This window comes from Capra hircus, chromosome 14, assembly GCF_001704415.2.
Source record: "Capra hircus breed San Clemente chromosome 14, ASM170441v1, whole genome shotgun sequence".
Classification (NCBI taxonomy): Eukaryota; Metazoa; Chordata; class Mammalia; order Artiodactyla; family Bovidae; genus Capra; species Capra hircus.
The window spans coordinates 48228489-48252351 of NC_030821.1; the positions used below are offsets into that span (position 1 = coordinate 48228489).

At 41.1% G+C, this 23863-nt stretch overlaps 1 protein-coding gene across 9 annotated transcripts in view; it reads left to right on the forward strand.

Moving 5' to 3' along the window:
- The window catches only part of NCOA2 (nuclear receptor coactivator 2), a 283938-nt gene that overhangs the window by 224121 nt on the left and 35954 nt on the right, over positions 1–23863 (forward strand). For all 9 annotated transcript variants that reach the window (XM_018058431.1, XM_018058425.1, XM_018058430.1 and 6 more), the window contains 7 exons: positions 249–352; positions 4702–4879; positions 7214–7402; positions 9720–9821; positions 10109–10252; positions 13764–13911; positions 15916–17185. In XM_018058431.1, the coding sequence (XP_017913920.1) occupies positions 249–352; positions 4702–4879; positions 7214–7402; positions 9720–9821; positions 10109–10252; positions 13764–13911; positions 15916–17185 (2135 nt within the window). The remainder of the gene's footprint in view (positions 1–248; positions 353–4701; positions 4880–7213; positions 7403–9719; positions 9822–10108; positions 10253–13763; positions 13912–15915; positions 17186–23863) is intronic.

Consider the following 23863-nt stretch of genomic DNA (forward strand, 5'->3'; position numbering starts at 1 on the left):
ACTCATTTTATCGGCAGCCTGAAAGGGGCTCTGAGCCACAGTTCTTGGAGGTGAAAAGTTAATGTTCTGGCTCCCGCTTCCAGCAGTTTCTCCCGTGCCATGGCAGCGGGGATGTTCTCTAACTCTTTTACAGTCTGATCTGATCCTGCTGAAGATTTTTTTTTTGAAGTCATAACAATAAAAATGTTCTTGTGTCACTCTGTCCTTGAAATAGCACACCAGTTAATTCACACTCGTGTTTGTTGCAGAGAAAGCAGCAGCTGCCAACATCGATGAAGTGCAGAAGTCAGACGTATCGTCTACCGGGCAGGGGGTCATTGACAAGGATGCACTGGGGCCGATGATGCTGGAGGTATTTCACCCTGCTGTTGATCTTCCCAGTATTCCGTTTAATCTTTCAGTGAATGCTGCTGTGTTTAAAATGGACCACAAGAAGGTCCTACTATATAGCGCAGGGAACTCTACCCAATGTTATGTGACAGCCTGGAAGGGAGGGGAGCTTGAGGGAGAGAATGGATACATGTATATGTGTGGCTGAGTCCCTTGGCTGTCCACCTGAAACTATCACAGCATTGTTAATTAGCTAAACTCCAATCTCAAATAAAAAGTTGAAAAAAAAATTCATTTTTAAGTGAATATAATTTAAGGCTAATCCACGTTTACTTTTCACTCTTAAAATGGAAGTACTGCTGACCTCCTGAGCTTACTAATATGTATCTAAAATTTACTCCTGGTTCCAGCTTACATACCTTTCAGATTGATAATGTAGAATTAAATTAACCAGATTAGAATATAAATTTTACCAACTTTAAGTGCTAGTTGAGCATTCATTTCACAAGCACTCGTGTTCACACATCCTGTTAAATTCTATGATATATTGTGTTTTGAAATGTTGCCAGAATTCTTAGATTTTCACCTGTACAAGTACAGATAATTATGTATACAGGCTAAAATTTGAGGACCAAATGGAGGTTTATACTTTTTATTTATGCTACATAAATCTAGATTGTTGATTTCATAAAGACAAAAATTGAAGTAATATTCAGAACTTTCAATGGGTGATCTTAACCGCCATTTCTTTTTGGGGGGTCCAACATTTTTTTAATTGGAGTATCATATGTAATTGTTTTACAATGTTGTATTAGTTTCTGCTGTACAACAGTGTGAATCAGCTGTGAGTATACATATATCTCCTCCTTCTTAATTAACTGCCATTTCTTTATTAACTTTAGGAGTTTTCATGATCAGACTACTATCTAGAATTTGTTAAGTCCCCCTTTCTTATTTTATTAACCCAGTACAGTATTAAGTATCAGATTCTTTGCTATACCTATTCCAAAATTAAAATTCAGGAGGTAGGCTATGGTAAGATGAGGGGAAAAAAATGTCAGTGAATATATAACAAGAAGCAGAGAAGCCCTGACACATAAATTATGTCAGTTCTCAGGATAATTTACTCTGCTGATGATATGATGAGATTGAAAATTATCACATGGCCAGAAGGTCTGCAGCATTGCTATTGTAGAATTGCTTCACTGGCAGCCGCCGCACATATAGAAGAAATTAGGATTTTTAAAGCAAAGATAACCAGTTGGCGCATAAGATGATTTTTATTTTTAGAAAGTCTAATTCTGTGAAAATCTACTGTATAATGGGGCTAGGGAGACACAGAAGAAAATGTAAAGAGTGTCTGACCCAGTCTTTATTTTTAGAGATGACAAAATTCCACCCTTGGGGCTACCCTACTGACCAAAAGACTTTAAAGGACCCTATGTTGGGCCCTGCTTGTTTCTCTTTCATCACCGGCTTGAAAACACGTAATGACAATTTTTAGAGAAAAAGTGAAAACACACTTAACCTGATTTTCCAGAGTTGACAAGGCGCTGGAAGGCCAGAGAGTGCTGCTTCCTGCTTGGTTCTTAGAAGCAGCTGAGAAAACCCTTAACTAGGTGGACTCTTAGAATTCGATGAAAGAACTGGAAACAAAATTCATTTGGAAATGATGGGGAATTTTAAATATTACAGTTAAGAAAATCCCATATACCTGTGTTTATTACTTACATTGGGGTGACTTAAAGTAGGGTGGAAACTGTTGGGAAGATTTTCAAGGCTTCTGAAAAGAGATGCTGGCAGTAACCACAAGGCTATGACTCAAGCTCTTTGAGAGCAAGCTCATTAATTGCAGAAATCAGATTGCTAGATGTCAACAGATCTTATCTCATAAGATCAAATCCACATTTTCACTGTTGCAAAATAGTCTTCTGAGAATTCAGTGCATTGAGCAAACACCTGTGTAGCAGGACTTCAGTGCTAAACATGTGAGAGGTAATGCTTTGAATCTAGAGACTTAAGGTTTGCATTTGCATCTTTTCCCTGTTAACGTGTAATAATTTAAACAGAGAAAACTTGCTCTCATTGAGCCATTCTAGGCATAGATGCACACTCATGCTTACATCATAGCATAGTAGTTGCTAGGCAACAAAACTAAATGTCAGGTTTTTTTCATGAGAGCATATCATAGTGAGCTTTAAGAAAACAAATAGTTTTATAAGGTGAAAGAATTTCATCTTTCCACTATACCTTTACCATTGTATAAAGCAGTAGGAAGCCACGTGCACTTGCAAAAGTGACCCGTAGGTAATATTATCATGACAATCCCTGTTGAAGGTATATTTAAAGCTGTGAGTTTAAAAGAACACTTATTACATAACTAATCAACTGACTTACTTCCTGACCTCCCTCCCCACATACCCATATACACATGAGCACACACTCACATAAGGTTTCCAACAGTTGATGCCAACCTATCATGGAAAGCTATTTACATAGTCTTGCTTTGGCTTGCACATGGTTTACACCAGTGGGAACACCACAATGAACATTTAAGAAGAACTTAAAATGGTGTGTGTATATGTGTGTGTGTATACATATATATACATACATATATGATATATATACATGTACATACATACATATATGTATATATTTTAAGAGCTTTTCATTGGTGCCTTGTGGTCAGTTCTAATTTGAGAGAGTGCATAGTTTTGTCATGAAAATAGAATTAAAGATGAAATATTTCAAAGAAAGCTCACAGAATAGGAGCCTGTTAAATAATAACTTAAGGAAAACGCAAACTAGAGGAAAAAGTAAAACACTATGCCCCAGTCATGCACATTGTTATATTGGTGTGTCCATGAAACATCCATGTGAAAAACCAGTAAATACACAGCCTGAAGAAACTGGCATGAACTGGGTGGACCCCTTGGCCCTGATCCAAGGAATGCCTGGTCACTATCAAGACTCATCCAGTCCTAATCGCTCCCTGATCTGTAAAACAGCTCTGGCAAATAAGGATCAAAAAGGGAAAGGAGGCAGAACTAAGAGAAACTCACTGAGCACCCAGACATTGCATTATTGTCCAGGCAACCGTGACAAGAAGGCGCTCTGGGTCAACACTGGGGAGAACTCTGTGCCACCTGGGAATCAAAGCACAAGCTTTGGAGGCAGTCCACCCGGATTTGCATCCCAGCTCTGGTTGCAAGAGCTTCGGCAAATCACTTACCCTCTTTGAGTCTCAATTTTTCCTTCTTCTGTAAATTGGCAAAGGGAAAACATTCCTTCCAGGATTGTAAATGTTAAAATGACACAGTGGGAAATTCCCTTGCAATCCAATGGTTAGGACGCTGCGCGCTCACTGCCGAGGGCCCCGGGTTCGATCCTTGGTCAGGGAACTGAAATCCCACAAGCTGCACAGCACGGCCAAAAAAATAAATAAGTAGAAATAAAAAGTCACAGTGTGTTTAAGGCTCAGTAAATGTATCGATATCTACTGTTATTTCCTGAAATGATCCTCAGCCCTTCATCTCCTTCCCTAATCTGCTTCAGAATGATAGCAAAGTGAACCATGCACCCGTCACAGGAAAAACGCTCCTGCTCTCCGGTTGATTTAGGAACCTGCATCTTAACGACCTAGAGAGTAAAGAAATGCAGTCAGGCACAATCGGTTACTTTCTTTCCCTCGGGGTTGGAAACCTGAACCCCAAGGCCCTGTGTAGTCTCAGCCTGAGGTCCCCAGGAAGGCGGCTTTGCCACATCAGACACACACTTCCCAGCACCTTCCCCACTGACACCAGACAGTAAAGGACTGACGTTGCTTGAAAAGGCCTGAGATCATTTTCAGCTCTTTTCATTTAAGACTTGGCAGCTTAGCAAAATTTTCTGATTTTTTTCTCCTTGGCATTTATCCTTAAACTGTGGGAAATTATCAGTGACTTCTCCCTCGCATTGTATTCCATGAGGAACTATACCAAGGAAAACTAATAGCTCTGAACTGGATCAGTAGCATACGAGTTGTTCTCCGCCTTGCGGAGTACATCCGTCTCATTTGGAAAATACAGATAAAAGCCTTCATACTCTTAACGTGGCAGTAATTATCTCCTGATAAAGTAACAGGATGAGTGTTTGTCATTTAGTTTATGACAAGAAACCCTGATGTAGGCTCTGTCCTGCTTTCTAAGGTGGAACCATCTCACCAAGAAAAACGTGTTCGTTGTTTCTGAATGCGAGGAGAGGTGGGAGAGAGATCTCTTTTCTTCTCCATGAGTGAATCATGTTTCCCTTAAAAGGACCGTTCCCTTCGTAACAGTTGCACGTGACCTTCCACTGCAGTCTTTCTAACACAGTTTGTGCCTCTTCCCATAGGCCCTTGATGGGTTCTTCTTTGTAGTGAACCTGGAAGGCAACGTTGTGTTTGTTTCAGAGAATGTGACACAGTACCTAAGGTATAACCAGGAAGAGCTGATGAACAAAAGTGTCTATAGCGTTCTGCACGTTGGGGACCACACTGAATTCGTCAAAAACCTGCTGCCAAAGTCCATAGGTAAATGAATGTCCTCCGGGTCTCTGCTTGCCACCCCACGCCACCCCGCCCCCACACACATCATCTTGGCCAGCGGGAGGTGAAACAGAACTCTTTCATGTCAGTCGGGGATAACAGTAGCTGGGGAGTGTTTTAAGAGATGCTTGTGTTAAATGTTTTGAGCTTAGAAGTCATGGAGAAAAGGCCATCTGCAGATATTGGTCTATGAATGATCGTCTTGACCCTATATTTAAAGTAAGTGAAAGGGCTTCAGATGGAAAGCAGTCATATGGCAACTATTTTCATGGGGTTTGTTTGGTGGTTTTTTTTTTTTCCAAGACAGTGCCCAATTGCCTCCCACCCTATCCAGTGCCAGCCGACTCTGTTTTGTCCTTTTTCTCCATGACCACTTAAGAAGTAGAAGGTCACAAGAAGCTTGAGATTGAGTTTATTTTGAGTCCCGGCTTGTGAAGAGTATCATGTGGGTGTATACGACGTTCTAAAAATAAAATGTGAAGGAACAAGTGGTGTGTCGCGGTTCGGATGCTCTTAGCCTGGGAGCCCGAAATGGGCTCTTTGGCTTCACAGACTCTTCAGTGGCTCTGCAGGTGGCATGGCGATCTGCTGCCTCCTTCCCCACCCACTGCTGCCCCTTCCTGCCCTCCTCATCTTGACCAAAAGTGTCCGTGATTATAAAGGGCCATGTTTTAAAGTGGGTGATTCACTGCATGGGCCCACCTCAATGGCTGCTTGGGGAGCATAACTGTTCCCACTCACTAAGTGCTCTTTTTTAATATTCTCACTTAAGCTGATGATGCTAAGAACATCTTCATGGCTAAAAAGAAGTACATATTTTAGTAGAGAATAAAGTCAAGTCCTGAGTTAGCAAAAATTTTTGTTCCTTTTCTTAAAACTGTTTATACTAGCTGGTTTCATTGTCACCACAGTAAATAGGAAAAGGTCCTTTCACATTCCATTATGGCTAGCTTTTCTTTTAATAGGATAACCCTTTGTTTAAAGTGACTGCAACAGTAATACAAAATGTGAGATCCTTTTATTATATTCTCTAGTAAATGAACAAGAAAATGGGATTTCTTATTTCAAATAACTAGTATTTTCAAATCTCTTCAGTAATTTTATGACTTCCTCAAAGGACCTGTACTTGTTAATTCACTGTTATTATTTATTCACTTGTCTAAAGAGCTCTCTGCCTTACGTTATATTGTATTTTTTATACTTTCAAATTACTTATTAACCTGAGTTAATAAGAGGTCTTTTTTCTTTGATTACTCTATGTAGTCTCCTTTATGTAAATAAGCTTTTAAGAATATTGATGCTAAAATAAACTTTTCAGATGTCTATATAAAGCTAGCTGTGGTTCCTTCAGTAAAACAGTTTCTTGCAGTTAACTTGATATTTCCTTTTTCTCTCTAGGATTTGTTTCTTTCTTTCCTCCTCTGCAGCCCAGTGTCTGTGGGGTTAGCGTTGTGGGATCTAACTGGTCTTTCAAATGTTTTCTAGCTAGTGACTTTTGAAAGTGCTTTGCTTATCTTATGACTGGCCCTTTTTTATTTTTCTTTTTGGTTTCTCTAATGCATCTCAAAAAAAAATGTCTTCTCTTACATCACCTTTTTCTTGCATTAATATATATGTTTAATATATTGGTATTAGATTCCTAAGTATTGATAAGAAAATAGAAGACATAGTATAGTAGTATTTCACTGAAAAGGAATAAATGAAATTAGCAGTATATTCTCAAGATTATTTCAGTCTTAATGAAGAAATATACATGAAGAAAAAAAAATACAGCCCAATCTCAGATTATACACTTCAAATTTTGGTGACGTTTTAGGGAAGAGGGGTCAGTAAGAAGCAGCAGTGTGGGATGCCTAGAGTTGCTGGTTACGTAACTAGAGAGCCTCAAGCCTTGGGGCAGGAGTCATGTAGGTAGGGGACATGGAGAAGTCCTGACCTTTTAGATGAGGTTGCAGGTGCAGAGATGTCCATGTGGGACCAGGTGTGGATAGTGACGGGGACAGATCTTGTGCTCAGCAACATGAAAGATCCAGTTGGATGGGTAAGAGGGGGCTGGTGAGAAATCAGGGCCTGAGCTTGAAGGGAAAGAGTCCAGGTGAAGAGTAACCAGTGTGAAAGACATTTGAGATTCCCACGAAGTTTCCCAAGAATTCACCCAGTCCTTCCTCCCCCTATAGATTTTGAAATTACTTAGAAAAGTGTAAACACTATATGAAAGTAAAATCACTGCATGTTTCCTACATCGTTTTGATAACTTGGCAGAAGCCAGTCTGACACTAGTTTCTTTACCCTGTTGGGTTGCTTCTGCCTTTTGCTCAGTGAACGGGGGAGCTTGGTCCGGCGAACCTCCCAGGCGGAACAGCCATACTTTCAATTGTCGGATGCTGGTAAAACCTTTACCTGAATCAGAAGAGGAAGGTCATGACAACCAGGAAGCACATCAGAAATATGAAACTATGCAGTGCTTTGCTGTCTCTCAACCAAAGTCCATCAAAGAAGAAGGAGAAGGTAGGGGCCACTTCTGAGATACGTTAGTGTCATGTATTCCTGTGCTGCTTCTTTCGCACTTAATAATCTGAAACTAGAGGCCACACAAAGGAAAATTTAGAGGCAGTTCCTTCATTCTTTTCACCTACTTAACGATTCTTGTGATCAGTTTAATTATCAAGTCTTTAAAACAGCACTATCCAATAGAATTTTCTGTGACAATGGCAGTGTTCTGTATCTTCAACGTCCAGCACAGCCACTGCTAGCCACAGGTAGTTGTTGAGAATCTGAAATGTCAGTAATGCAACTGGGGACCAAATTGTCTATTTCATTAAGTCTTCATTTAAATACCCACCGTGTGGCTAGTAGCTACCCTGCCAGAGCAATTCCACTAGTATTGAACCTCTCAGGGATCCTAGGCATCTCTGAACATCTGCAGCAAGGTCCAAGCCACACCTTGGAAAACACCCATGGTACAAAGAACATCTTTTGTATTCTTCCAAGGGATTAATGAATTTTATGTGGTTTGTCTATGGATGCTGCATCCAGAATAAGAGAGGATGGAGATAGGAGCAGGACTGGGAGAACAGTTCCAAACTGTAAGCTCTTAGGCGCTTCCCTTTAAAGAGATACTGATACAGTGTCCAGCCCTATGCCTTCTGAGGAGATTGCTCTACACCTCTGAGACTGTCGCTGTCTATGATATGGGACAGTGCTGAATACGGTCTCCTGTGTGTGTAGCAGAAGGGAAAGAGCCGAGGCCCATCAGTCAGAAACTTAGCAGGCTTTATAATCAGACAGGCCAGCTCCTACATCAGCTGCGTATCAGCGCTGACTGTGGGCAAGCTTCTCAACCTCTCTGAACACCCACGTGTTCTCTTAACCAGTGAAGTCAACAATTCCAGCATCACAGTGTAATAAGGATTAAATGAGCATGCCTGTACCATGCTTGGCATAGATATTTAATCCTCTTTTCAAAAAATATGTAAGTAATTTTTAATTTAAATTTTATTGGAAAGGAAGTAATTGAGCTGTCACAGATGATACATAGTTTTCAAAATTAAATTTTTATGTAGAGATGGAATGTCAAGCTATTTTATTCTCCTGTATGCAACAGAGTAAGTGCTGCTAATTCATCTGTAATATTCTAAAGCCATATTCTATAGCTGAGCTAATTTATGGTTTTGTGCTGTATATGTCAACATGTTTGTCCATTTAAAATCTGATTCTGAATGTTTACATAGTATAGCATAACAGTAGGGTTTCTGAGCCATGGTGCACTCATGTTCAAATCCTTGCTTCCCCAAAATTTCATGTGATGTTGGGTAAGTTACTGAAGCTCCATGCTTTGGCTTCTCCTCTGTTAAGTGGAGATAATGCTAGGGCCTGCCTCATATAGTTGTTAAAAGGATTAAATGAATCAGTAACCTATAAAGCAGCTAGAAAGATGTCTATCTCATAGTAAGTACTCAAAAATTTAGCTTTTATTATGTTGAAGATGAGGATTACATTTATGTTTGTGATACCCACTATTAATGGATATGTTTAAAGACATTCTTTCCCAAATTTAAAATCATAAATCAGTGACATAAGATATGAAGAGACTTCTTTTTAATCAACCTTTATCCAGCACTTTTGAAATTGAAAGGGCTTGCAGTGTGCTCTGCATGTTACAAGATAAAACACATCCTCCCTGATCTCCAGAAGTGAACACAGACACACAAAACAGTTGAAGTAGGGTAAGGAATAAATGCTTAGCATCAGTTGTGTGAGATCCTAGCCATGGCCAAGAAACTAAACTTGAGACACACTGCATTTTCTAGGATTTGTTCTCTGAATCTGAGTCTAGACTCTGTTTATATACTTTGCTTTAAATTGCATGTTGCCATTGTAGGAGCATCAACATAGTTCAGGAGAAGGTATATCTAGTTTTCCTATATCTTAATGAACCTAAAACTCAAAGAGAAAACCCTTGATGGTTTCAGTTGTCATCATTTGTAGGCTTTATTAAGAATTTAGCTGGTTGTTAATATCAGCCAATTAATAAGAAAGGGTTCCATTCATTTCCACCACTGAGGAGATGCTTTTGGATGGTCAACTATAGTATGGCAGATGCACTTTCATCACATGTCATGTGTCTTCAGCAGTTTATCCTCAGCTCCCCATATCTCAACCTCCCCTCAGCTGCTTCCCACTCCAGGTGAGGACCAGAGGTACATAGTGTCTCGTTGCTCTCTCCCTTACTGACCTACAAGGTTGTGCTGTCATAAGTGCATTTGATTTTGTTTGAAACACTGCAAAAGGCTCCTATGATAACCATCAATGTATGTGATTGAAGATTTGCAGTCCTGCTTGATTTGTGTGGCTAGAAGAGTTCCCATGAAGGAGAGACCGGCTCTTCCCTCATCAGAAAGTTTCACTACTCGCCAAGATCTCCAAGGTAAATTTTCTCAGCAGAGAAGGGCAAAGAAATCATTCTAGAATACTTACATGTTTGTCAACGCAAGGAAAGGGTCTAGAAGCTGATGAAGAAGCTGAGCATAGCAGCTGCTGCTGGGGCAGAAGCTGGAGGTGGGGTGGGGGGGACACTTCTCACCTTCTACCCTCCTGCTCCACGCACTTACGCTACCTATTCCTAAAGAAATCAATTTTTATCCCTTTAAGATATAACTATTTCTCTAAAAAATGGATCAGTGTGTAGGTCAAATGCTCACTGTTGTTTACTAGGCAAGATCACGTCCCTGGACACTAGCACCATGCGGGCAGCCATGAAGCCAGGCTGGGAGGACCTGGTGAGGAGGTGCATCCAGAAGTTCCACACACAGCACGAGGGGGAGTCTGTGTCTTACGCAAAGAGGCATCACCATGAAGGTAACGGTCTCTCAGTGACACCCTTCTTGAAGTCCATCTTGCTGACTTACCCTTCTGATGAGCACTCTCTCTGCAACAGTGATTCCTGAACCCACCCTGGGGGCTTAGATCTGGTGACTCTTGCCCAGGACTGTCGCCATCTGAAGGGAAATGGAATAGGAGGAACTGTAGGGCTAAGAGCATGATGAGGGAAGTCAAATTGAAGATGATAACCTCTCACAAAGGCAGATGAAAGGGAATGAGATCATTTTCTTCAATGCTCCAGCTTCTAGACATGTAAGACGGTGCTCTCAGGTCCCCTCTAATAGCAAAAAAATTTTTAAAAAAACACCTGAATCATAAGGATACTGTGAAAATAAGAATGAAAGGAAATTTGCAAGAACAGGTGAATTCCTGGTAGAGGTGACAATGGGATCCTGAGGCCCACCACCACCATCACCACCTTCCAGATGAAGTCTAGAAAGAGACATCGCTTCTAGAAAGAGATGAAATGACTTGTCTGGGGTCATACAGTTGGTTAATAGGACACCTGGAGCTAAGCCCACAATGTCAGAGTCGTCTTTCAGTAATGATAGCAGCCCTCTCTGAGCACCAGGCCTCTGCCTGGCATTGGCCCCCTTCCTGTGGGCCGCTCAATCCCCACGGTCCACCCAGGGCCGTGGCTGTTTGCCTCCCATGCTGTCAGTGGGGAGCTGACGCAGGTGACACGGACCCGGGAGCCTTCGATTAGAAGTGTGAGCCCTGGAGGGACCTGAGGGTCATCCTGGCCATCGCTCCGCCTCACTGTGCTCACTGCATCCACTGCTGTTCTGCAGCATCAGTTTTTCTCAGGTGCATTCTGGTCTTTTGCTAAGTTGGTGAGAACAAAGAAAAAGAAATCCTTTCTCTAGCGCTTATTAAGGACTCCATCGTGGAGGGAGATACTTTTCACTTCCAGTCTTCTGACCCTTCTCTCGTGGGCCCCGAATGTCCTGGTTGGGGCACTTGGTTACCAGCATGGATTCCATCAGAGCCACGCTGCCTTTGAGGTACGGGGCCCTGTGCTTTGTAACTGGGTTTGGCAAATTGTCTCCACATTTGCAGAAAAGTTTATAACTCAGTATTGACAACGCAATTTTAGTTTGTCATCTTCCATTTAAGGTGCATCCATGACTCTGTTGTTGCTGTTCAGTTGCTAAGTCGTATCCGACTCTTTGAGACCTCACGAACAACAATATACTAGCCTTCCCTGTCCTACACTATCTCCTGGAGTTTGCTCAAACTCTTGTCTGTTGAGTCAGTGATGCCATCCAGCCATCTCATCCTCTGTCCCCGCTTTCTCCTCCTGCCCTCAATCTTTCCCAGCATCAGGGTCTTTTCGAATGAGTCGGCTCTATGCATCAGGTGGCCAAAAACTTTTGGAGCTTCAGCTTCAGCATCAGTCCTTCCAATGAATATTCAGGACTGATTTCCTTTAGGATTGACTGGTTGACTCTCCTTGCAGTCCAAGGGACTCCTGAGAGTCCTCCAGCACCACAGTTTGAAACTCTGGCATTTATCAATAGTGTTTGTATGTTAAAAAGTTTATGCTTTTAAGATTGCTTATGAAAAAATACAAGTCATGGTAAATAACCTTTATTTTTTTTTCATCCTGTTTATCCTTTTTATCTTCTTCATCCACATTTCTTAGAAATAAGCACTGAATCCAACCATTTCTGTCTTCCAGCATTTTTTAAGTGGGAAAGAAAAAGAGGGAATAAAGATGCCACATTTGACAGAAATAAATAACTTACCTGCCATTTCACTAGATCTGGTTTAAAATAAAAAGAACAGTAACAAAGAATAAGAAATGCCCCAGCAACCTTGTTCAGTGTCCTTGGGCTCTGAGTAGCAATGCCCCATGTTTAATCCTATGGCTTCCTGATTCCTTACAGAAGGGTTTACAAATACGTACTAGGCACAGTGCTAGGTTTAAACAGAGGGGACCCACTGAAAGGAAACTCTACCATGTATAAAATACATTTCATCCAAGTGTATGAAATAAGTCGGATTGCAGGTAATCATTAGTATTGAATAAAAATCTACCGGAAGAATTTGTTTACATGGAGGAGCTTCCTGAATGCATTCAGGGGCTTGCTGACACAAATCTACTTGGTGGAAGTTCTTGATGTAGACAGACAGTAATGGAAAATCTCCAAGGATCACTGCCAAGGTCGGATAAAATTCTGAAATTATAAGCCACTGGAAATACGAGTCCTATTATAAAAATGGTATTCCTGCTACCATTGGCTGGCATACTGAATATGGAAACCCAGATGCACATATGTACAGTAATTTGTTTCCAGTACTGCCACTTCAGAGGAATCATGCAACAGTTGGTAGCAGAAAGTGATACCTAAATACTGTGTCCCTACCTGGAACTGCGAGGGGGAGCAGGGGGGCCGGTTTACCAGGAAAATTGCTCAAAGCGAAATTTTACCAAAAAGTCTGAATCCTCATTGTATGACAGTACCTGCGTGTGTGTGTGTGTGTCTTTTGGTAATTTTGTGGAATGATGAATGTACCTGGTCACTTTGGGACTGACTATTCCACCACAAAATTTGTGCTGAGGATTATGTGGTAAAAAATGGCAGTCATCTTAAAATGGCTTAGGAGGTAAGGTAACTAAACCATGTGGCCGAATCAAATGTTCTTTTTTTTAATATGCAGTATTTGACAGCTTTAAAATGCAGTTGTTTTAAAGATGAATCTGAAATTTCTAGGGAAATTATTTTAGCCTAGTGTTATGTTTTCTGCTGTAGTCCTGAAAATGGAAATAACTGATGTCATTATCCAGATGTTGAACCAATTCCTGTCACTCAGAGTTGTGCTTTTATTATTTCCGTTTTCTATTTAGCCTTCTTTTTTCTCTGAAAAGATCCCTCTGGTTGTTTATGTTTTACTTCCTGTTGTCCTGACCACAGAAATAATATGTCTTACACACTGAGAAACAAAATTGGGGAATGGTACTAGGATATAATAGATTAAATAGTTTGTAACTTCAAGATGAATATTCAGAGGATATATTCAGTGTCATACGTTTTATATAATATTTACTATTGTATTAGTTTAAAGAGAAATTAAAGGCACATTGTACCCTTTAGAGGTAATCCTGTTTATAACACCATATTACTTCCTAACGTTTCAGACAAATCATTGCAAAACTTCTTTTGAGCTAATAAATTGTTTATACTCTATCTTACCATGATCCTGAAGATTTTTAAAAGAACATGGTTGGGGGATCAAAACTTCATTTGGGGGGAAGAAAACCCAGTATACTGAAATTATTGGCATCTTGAGAGAAAAATAAATATGCTTTTAAAAATGGATCATGGATAATGTTCTGTCATAAAATATTACTTACAACTCTCTTCAGCCTGCTGGGAGGAAAATATTAAACTTAACCAAGTTGATTACTGTTGTTATGTCTGGCCCCGCCCCCACCCCCAGTTTCGTTTCTAACCATGCCTTCTGCTTCCTTGATCGCCTGCAGTGCTGAGACAGGGGTTGGCATTCAGTCAGATCTACCGCTTCTCCTTGTCTGACGGCACCCTCGTGGCCGCCCAAACGAAGAGCAAGCTCATCCGATCTCAGACTACTAACGAACCTCAGCTTGTGATATCTTTGCATGTGCTGCACAGGTAAGCCTCGTTCTGACACACGATCTCCCCTGCCCAGCTCAGGAAGCCCAGTTCCCAAAGCACATTTTATCCCAGAGCTTGTCAGCTTGGGTAGACATTTCTGTTGACCAACCCCAGTGATGTAAATATAAATTGATTTGTTACTGGGACTTCCCTGGCAGTCCAGTGGTTTAAGACTTCCAGTGCAAGGGGTAGGGTTCGTTCAGTCCCTGTTTAGGAAACTAAGATCCCACATGCCTCGTGGCTGAAAAACCAAAACAGAAGTAATGTTGTAGCAAATCCAATAAAGACTTTTAAAACGGTTCACATCAAAAAAAAAAAAAAAAACAGAGAAAAATAAGTAAACTGTTGGCTAAAAGACGGGATACTGAAATTCAAATTAAGGCTACACTTTGAGCTTTAGCCTTAAGACTAATCCTTTTTTTTTTTTTTTTTTATTTTCTTCGCCAAGCCATGCAGCTTGTGGGATCTTAGTTTCCTGACCAGGGATTGAACCTAGGCCCTCACCAGTGAAAACCTGGGAGTCCTAACGACTGGACCACCAGGGAATTCCCAATACTAGTGCATTTTAAAACCTAACTAGAAGGACACAAACTCACACTAATTTTGAAATGACTGCCTGTCACATCAGAGGAGGAAAACAGATCACTTCCCAGGGCAGGAATACAGAATGACTTCTGCTCCCATGTGTTCAGATTTGAAACTTTCAAATATACATATACTTAGAAAAGAGTATTTTAGATTGTTATTCTCAGCTTTAAATTAACCTTTTGCGTTAGACTTTGAAATGAAAGGTAGTAAACATTTCCCCAAAAAATAAGTGAGGAAAATTGAATGTTGATTTTTAAAGTAAATATCATAACCATCTTGTTTTAGAGCACAAATTTAGGGAAATGATTGGATTTCAAGTTATGTAAATATTTATGTGTGTGCTGTATAAAACTTTATGAGGTACTATCAGCAGATATATAAAGTTGCTCTAGAGTTCCCTTTTATTACACTTCTCAATTATGTACTTTGTTATTTAGAAATTAAAATCAAGCAGCCCTGTTTGCCAACTCTTAATAAATCCGACCTCGAACTGAAACAATCTGAAAGTGATTACAGATGGGCCAGATTGCTCCCCCCCTAACCAAAAGCTGATGTTTGACAATTTGTGAAACCTGTTTTGTTTGGATTTGTGAACGCATTTGGTAACTCACAAGTGACTGCCAAGCTGTAAATTAAAGCTCAGAGGGCTTGGACAATCGTCCAGCTTAGAAAGCTGCCCTGAGTCCAGGAGTGGAGTGGGGTGGCCTGTGAGTTAGGGACCAAGATCCCAGAGTAAATGATCTGTAGCTCCTCGCATATGATCTGAGAGGTGCTCACTTGGCCTTCTAGGGGAACCCAGGCAGGGAACCTGTTAGACAGGTAACCGAATTCCCAACACTTTGGGTAACTTAGTTGGCTCGAAAACTTGGAGAGTTTCGAATAGTTGGGGCGGGGTTTTTTTTCCCTGTTAAGGTTTACTATTCATCTTGAGCCAAGTAGCCCACATCAAGCTCCAGGCTCACAGATGGGTCTCTTGTTAGGAATTGTAATCTCTGGCAAATAATTGAAGACAGCTATGCTTGCTTGGGTCATTTCTTTCAGACAGTACAAGCTCTCAGTTATTCATGATAACATACCAGTTAATGAGCAAGGTATAGTATGTAATTGGAACCCTGCTAATGTCTTGTCTAGCAAATACAATGTCAATATGGTAGTAGTCAAATTTAAACACAAACTCCCTCTGTAAAACCACAGACATCTTAATGAATGGACTAGAAAACATCCCTCTTGGTCCTAAATGCTGCATGTTCAATCTTGCCCATAATTGCAGATGGTTTCATCAAAGTATTATCTTTCTTTTCCTTCCATGTCGTCCGTTCTTTTAAAGAAATGAAGCAATCTCATCTTTGAAAATTAATAACAACTTGCTCAGTATCTTCCCTTTTATCTTATATGTCTTTCCTCATCTTACAGAGAGCAGAATGTATGTGTAATGAATCCGGATCTGACTGGACAAGCGATGGGGAAGCCACTGAATCCAATTAGCTCTAGCAGCCCTGCCCACCCGGCCATGTGCAGTGGGAACCCTGGTCAGGATATGACCCTCAGTAGCAATATAAACTTCCCCATGAACGGCCCAAAAGAACAGATGGGCATGCCCATGGGCAGGTTCGGTGGTTCCGGGGGAATGAACCACGTGTCAAGCATGCAAGCAACCACTCCTCAGGGTAGTAACTATGCACTCAAAATGAACAGCCCCTCACAAAGCAGCCCGGGCCTGAATCCAGGACAGCCCAGCTCCATGCTCTCGCCAAGGCATCGCATGAGCCCCGGGGTGGCCGGAAGCCCTCGAATCCCTCCCAGTCAGTTCTCCCCCGCAGGAAGCTTGCATTCCCCTGTGGGAGTTTGCAGCAGCACAGGAAATAGCCATAGCTACACCAACAGTTCCCTCAACGCGCTGCAGGCCCTCAGCGAGGGGCACGGGGTCTCGCTAGGGTCATCGTTGGCCTCCCCGGACCTCAAAATGGGCAATCTGCAAAACTCCCCAGTGAATATGAATCCCCCCCAGCTCAGCAAGATGGGGAGCTTAGACTCCAAAGACTGTTTTGGACTTTACGGGGAGCCCCCAGAAGGGCCAACCGGGCCAGCAGAGAGCAGCTGCCACCCTGGGGAGCCGAAGGATCCCAGTGAGGCCGGCCTGCCTGCTGCCGGGAGCAATGAGAGACCTGACGGGCAGAGCCGACTCCTCGACAACAAGGGGCAGACCAAACTCCTGCAGCTTCTGACCACCAAATCTGACCAGATAGAGCCCTCGCCGCTGCCCAGCTCTCTGTCAGACACCAACAAGGACTCCACAGGCAGCTTGCCCGGCTCCGGGTCAACACATGGGACTTCGCTCAAGGAGAAGCATAAGATTTTGCACAGACTCCTGCAGGACAGCAGCTCCCCTGTGGACTTGGCAAAGCTGACAGCGGAAGCCACGGGCAAGGAGCTGAGCCAGGAGGCCAGCAGCACAGCTCCTGGGTCCGAGGCGACCATCAAGCAGGAGCCAGTGAGCCCCAAGAAGAAAGAGAATGCACTACTTCGCTATCTGCTCGATAAGGACGATACTAAAGATATCGGTTTACCAGAAATCACCCCCAAACTTGAGCGACTGGACAGTAAGACAGACCCTGCCAGCAACACGAAATTAATAGCTATGAAAACTGAGAAGGAGGAGATGAGCTTCGAGCCCAGTGACCAGGTAAGGTTTGTCGAGTGTTCTCCCAAGGGTACTAATTCATAGCCATCAAGGAGTTCTCCACACGGGGCCTGCTGAGGCCTCAGGGGACTGGATGAAAATAAGCCTCCTCCTTGGTGGTTCTTGCTTTGAGACAGAGGTAATAATTCTCACTGAGGTCGCGAGTTCCAAGCACTCTTACCTAACAAAGAATGGAGTCGTCGTTCAGTCACTAAAAGTTGTGTCCAGTGCTTTGAGACCCCACAGACTGCAGCACGCCAGGCTTCCCTGCCCTTCACTATCTCCCAGAGTTTGCTCAAACTTATGTCCATTGAGTCATGATGCCATCCAACCATCTCATCCTCTTCTGCCCCCTTCTCCTCCTGCCCTCAATCTTTCCCAGCATCAGAGTCTCTCCAGTGAGTCAGCTGTTTGCATCAGGTGGCCAAAGTCTTGGAGCTTTAGCTTTAGCATCAGTCCTTCCAGTGAATATTTGGGGTTGATTTCCCTTAGGATTGACTGGTTTGATCTCCTTGCAGTCCAAGAGACTCTTCAAGAGTCTTCTCCAGCACCATAATTCAAAAGCATCAATTCTTTGGTGGTTCCTGTCTGTGGTCCACCTCTGACATCCATACATGACTACTGGAAAACCCATAGCTTTGACTATATGGACCTTTGCTGGCAGAGAATAGAGCAGATGCTGACTTTTATTTTGTGAAGGGCCAAATGGTAATATTTCTGGCCACACACTCTGTATCACAGCTATTCAGCTCTGCCACTGGAGGGCTACAAAAGCAATCCTAGATGCTAGGGGAACAACTGACCGTGCTGTGTTTCAGTCAAACTTTATCTACAGGCGCTGATGCTTGAATTTTACACAATTTTCATGTGTCACAAGATATTCTTCTTTTGAAATTTTTTTCAATTGTTAATAACTGTCAATCCCTTCTTAGCTCATGGGCCATACAGAAACGAGTAGCTTTTTGCGCACAGGGGAGCTAGGGTTTACCAACCCCTGGTATCAGAAGACACCTCACTTGGAAACAATCACTTCCTCAAAAGTGGGTTTTGTCAGAGTAGACTTAAGTAAATGATTTCTTACTTACTTTTCTCTCTTTTTAAGGTCAGAATCTGTCTGGTTTTCAAACTTAATGAAAATCATTCTACCTCTCTTTATTCTCAGCCAGGACTTATGCTTGATGCTGAAGACTTTCTTAGGCCGTCGGTAAAAACTTATTTAAGGGGAAATAAAGAGGAGAGGAGAAGTAGAATTGGCCTGGGTCTTGGTATAATTGAGCCACCAAATATCAAACATAAGTGCAAAACTGAAATAATAGGTGCTGCTATCTGTTGTTCTTAACGTGAGAAACGAATTCCCTGGAAAAAAAACCCCAGGATAGCTAAAATAATATTCTAAGTCATCCTTGATGACACGCTGAGGTAGTGACATCACAGAGAAAATGCTGACAGTCTAATATTTTTGTTTATGTTAAAAAAATGGGTCATTACTGACAATAATGGCTGGGTATAAGGGGCTTTCTGGGGAATCAGCAACTGGCTGCGTTAACGATGTCAGGAGCACTGCCTTCAGTCATGGTGGGTTCGAAGTGAAGAAGCTGCCCAAACCTCTTTCCTTATTAAAATGGTTCACTGACTTAAGTGGATATTTTAGGTGTCGCTGTTTCAGGTGTGCATGGGAAGAGGAGCAGTTAGCACCCCTGACCACCTAGGGACCTCCTAGGCGGAGGTGAGCCTGGGGGCGGCGCTAGGGTGGAGATGCCTGATGGGCCCTGGCGAGGGACTGAGGCCACACATCCTCTGACAGCCGGGCTCCTCCTGCGTCCGGAGCACGGAGTTTTCTGTCCGTCTTCCACTACTACCATTCTGTGAGGGCTTTGTGCCCTTCAGGAGGGAAATAGCGTCGTTGTGTAAACCCCTTTGGTGATGAATCCTTAAACTTAGCTGTTGGTGCGGAGTTCTCAACAATGGCTACTCTGTGATGCTGTGAGATCATTACATGGGGATTCAGCAGAAACTTAATAACCATATCTTGAATACAGTGTCGTGTAAAACCACACTGACAGCTGCAGACGTTTTAATCTTCTGAGGTTTACTAGATTAGAATACACAGGGCTAGTGGCAGTTCAGAGTGGCAGGCACAGATACTGTCACTCAGGTTTCTTGACACACGCTAGAGGGCAAGATGGTGACTCACGAGGTCCACCTTGGCTGAGTGGCTAAGTGGTTGGTCCCTCCCTCCAGGAACAGAATTTATTTCTATCCCTAGATTGAGGCCCTAGGGATGTAAAGGGTCTGGAAAGGGGGGGCGCTGTTTGGCATTTTTATACTTAGCTATATGATTACATTAGCTTCATACAAGAAGCTAACAAAGGAGGGTTTTTTTAAGTCCTTGAGTCACTTGCAGTTTCTAATTGGTATTTATAAGAACATTTTTAAAATCAAAACTGTCTCATTTTGAGAACTTAAAGCACAGAGTATTATCTGCACAAATCTGTCATTTTGAATGGACACATACAGGCATACACACAGACATACAGTATTTTTTTCTTAATGAAACCCAGTTCCTGGTTTTACCTTCTATCCATTCCCATTTAAAACTCCACTCCAAAAATACTGCTTCAGAGCAATTTTAACATCAAAAACATTGCAGCTTGAAAAGAAAGGTTACCACAGGAAGTATGCATTACCTAAATTTAGATCAAAGTTAGAATGACTTACTTTAAGGAAAAAAAAAAAACAGGGATTCTTTCACTCCTCTCCCTCATTCACTTTTCCCAAATACAGATTGATTCTATCTCCTGTTGATTTCTAGGCACATTTCTCTATGACTTTTCTTTCATTTCAAGGGAACACAACACATTTTTATTTAGTAAGATAAACTGCTAGTGAGCCTGAACTGCACAGTTAACTTTCTTGTTATTTTGACTCAGAAAAGAACTATTATCGAGTGTGTGTTTAACCTATCACTAGCTTATTAAGGGCAGGAAGTACTTCAATGGTGCTGTTACACTGAAAATAGCATTCTTCACTGGGTAGAGTATTTAAACAACGTTTGTTTCTACCGTGTTTCATAACCAACAGGAAACAATGACAGAAAAATTTCCAATATGTTCACTGACTTAAGTTATATACTTATTTACACAAGGGAGCATGTGTAAAGAATACTAACTAAATGGTACTCTTAGGCTTTCTTAATGCTACTGGGCGACTTATGATGAGGGTTTAGAAATAGTCCGTAGAGAATTTCTCCTAGCTATTTGGCTCTATTAGAAGAGCAAACCGTATTTTAAACTGGTAGTGGCCTGAAAATTTCCCTCCAAACTTGGTAGAACTGTGTTACCATTTTTAAAAGCAATTTTCTGTTAGGCAAACGTAAAATTACTAGTTTAAAAAAATTTTTTTGAAACAGTGTTTTGTAGTTTATTAGAATACACATCATTAAAATACATATGTTCTTTATATTTCCTTCAGGGAACAAGTTGATTTGACACATGAAAAATTCATAAAACCAGGAAAATGAAAAATTACAGAAATCAAGTCCAATTTCATTTTGTAGAACTTTTACAAAAATCTTTCTGACTCATTTTCTGCCTGAAATAGTTTAAACTAGCTCTTCAAATTGATGTGGCTAATTTGAGCCTTCGAAGAGATGCCTAAGCAAAACTTTGAAGTATCTTGGCAAAGCGTTTTAAAGGAAGGCATTAATCTTTTTGTCTTGCGACGAAATCATGCCTAAGAAAGGAGCTAGAAGAACTTCTGATGAGAATTAAAGCTGACAAAAACTTGAGGGAAGAAGTGTTTGATCAGAAACTTAGCATGATCAAATCTGCCCCTTCTAGAACTTCCGTGACTGCAGAAGAAAATGCCTGTAGTTGTCAAAGTTTATTGCTAGGCAGCCAAAGGCATGTAGATACTCTCCTTGAAGAAGAAAATTTCTTGAAGTAAATTTAAAGCAGATTAATTTAAATGTGTACTCCAAAAACAGACAAGAAATAAACACAAGCAAAGCAATATTAACTCTAGTGGGGAAATTTTCATAATGCATTTTTCTAATGGTGAGCTGAATGAAAATTAGCAGATGATTTGAAATAAAGAACCAAAAACTTGGTTGAAACCATCCAAATGTATTTTAGTGTGTGTGTGTGTGTGTGTGTAGAAAGAGATTAATTTTAGCCTTATTTTCAACTCATTAGAGTAAATCACGATGAAAAACCACAAGTCCTGTCATTAGAACTCTTTGAAACTATGATAGTTATTTTTCTATTCAAGATGGTTTCAAGTGTCATTTTATTTGAGTGAAAAGAGTAAAGGTAAAAAAGAAAGGTAGGAGTCTAGATCCAGACTATCAATCTGTATTGTAAAAGCTTTCTTTTACACACATCTGGGATTGGGAGCAAATATAAGGGCATTCATTGAGGAAATTAATATAGTATTTTTATCATCATTTGTATAAATCTGTATTGAGTGTTTCTCATTCAAGGCATCTGCAAAGCTTTCTCAAGAAATTACTTATTACTTCTAATGACCTACCCTCTCACTGCTCCACACACAATTTTAAAATACTCCACACAAATCCGACTGTAGAAGGGAAACTCTCTAATAAACTTCAGTTTATTAGAACCTCTTTCTTACGTCCATAGCTATTTTCAAGACCCAACTATAAGGATATTTGTCAATTTTTATAAAACTTTTTTTCTGAGAAATTATGGGAATTTTGCTAGAAATTGAGTTAATTCTGGGAAGTTTTTTTAATTACAGGTTTAAGTGGCTGAAGGAGCCGTGTTGGCTGAGTGTCCATTGCCGTGTTCCGGACACTGTCCTCAGAGGGCGTTAGGTGTTGATACTGTACTCCTGTTTGTACCTTACGTGTTCAGCAAAACATGATAAAGATGGCTTTCCAACAGAGTCACTTTACACATACATTTAACTTTCACAAAATTGTCTATACAGATTCGGGAAAAAAAAGAATAGGTATCTATTAAATGGTTGAGTTGTGTGAGCAGTTTTGCCCACCGTTCAACAGACCTGACTTTGTTTTGGTTTGGTTTGGTTTTGGTTCCCTTGAAGCGCCGATGGTGTGAAAATGTAGCTGCAGGCTTTTCCAGCGCAGGCAGAGTAGTTCCCTCAGGGACTTCATCAGTTCGGAGTAAAGCCAGAGAGGCAGTGGTGTGCTTTCACTCACTGGCCGTGCTGCCATGGGTGGGGGACATACAATATGTTTCCGTCCTGAGCAGTTCTGAGGATCACTTTGTCTGTGTCTGCCCATACTATAGCATTCTAACTTTAGAATCTAACCCTGACCTAAGATGTAGCTCTCCCATATTTGATCCCTGCCTCTTTTGTAAGAAACACATGGCCAAACTAACTAGAAAATGGTCTTATAATTGCTCTAACAGTACATTAGGAATTTCCTGGAAAATGGATCGCCAAGTTCTTGCTAAGCTAGTTGACTGAAACAAAGAGTCCAATAAAATATCACTTCATTGTATCCTTTCTTACTTGAGAAATTGTGTCCAGTAAAAAGACTTCCTAGTAGATATTACGTTTGCCATAAATTGCAGAACACTTAGTCCAGCTTCTTGTGTGGAGAATAAAACTATAAGCCATTCCACTTTAAGTAAATTATATCATTTGAATTGCTAGTGTAGACAAAAGGGTTAGTCATGGTCGAGGATTGAAAGTCCATCAGTGACTTTGGGGAAGTTACCTAACTTGTGTTTTTCCACCTACACATCAGGAAAATCATTCTTACCACTCTCTTCACTAGGAAATAATCTTGGCGTTTAACTTAGCCATTTTCTTGCATGGTTGGCACCATCTGATTTTAAATACTTGGCACCCAGATAGGTTCTACTTGAAAGAACATAAATTCAGTTGAGGTCTCGGGAAGAAAAGCGCTAGCTATGAAATAGTGGTGCTGCATACTGTATTATTTTAATGTTGATAATTGAAAGGAAATTATTTCAGTAAAGGGAAAAGCCGTAAGAAACATGTTTACAGCTTCTGTAAAGTCAAATTAATAGAGGCAGTGATTGGAAACGACCTCCTGCCTCCCTGCATTTGTCCCCTAAGCTGATGAGGACTGAGAAAACCAGTGTCATTTGAAACTGAAAGTGTAAGCAGTGAAAAAAATAACACCACTCAAATGGAAAAGACGGGCTGAGCGGTTCAGGGCTGCTTCAAGCTCATTGTGCATTTTACCTCTTGGTCTTAAAAAAAAAAGAAAAAGGAAAGAAAAACAAAGTTCTAAAGGGAAATGACCATTTACTAAATACTGATTTCGTGTAAACTTGGATCATATTTTCCACCCGTTTTTTGTTGTTGTTATTTCTTCAAGCGAGTTAACCACTAAACCTGGGCCTAGACTGTAAATCCTAGTACACCCATGGTTAATTAGAAATACTCATACTCATGATTAATTGAATTATTAGCATAAAATAAAGGGGAATTTATAAATCGCCAATGAATCCCAGTGCTGGAAGAGAGCTTTCTTTCTAATTCAGTCATCTCTTTTTACCAAGGAGGAAATTAAGGAGCAGGAGATTAAATTATTTGTCCTTTTGTCAATTTAATTTTTTGTTGTTGTTAAAGATGATCAATAAACAGTGAGGCCTGAGGTTCGCATGTGTCCGCATCTCATTTGGCTCTGGTTCCTTGTATCCATCAGGGCTGTAATTGCAC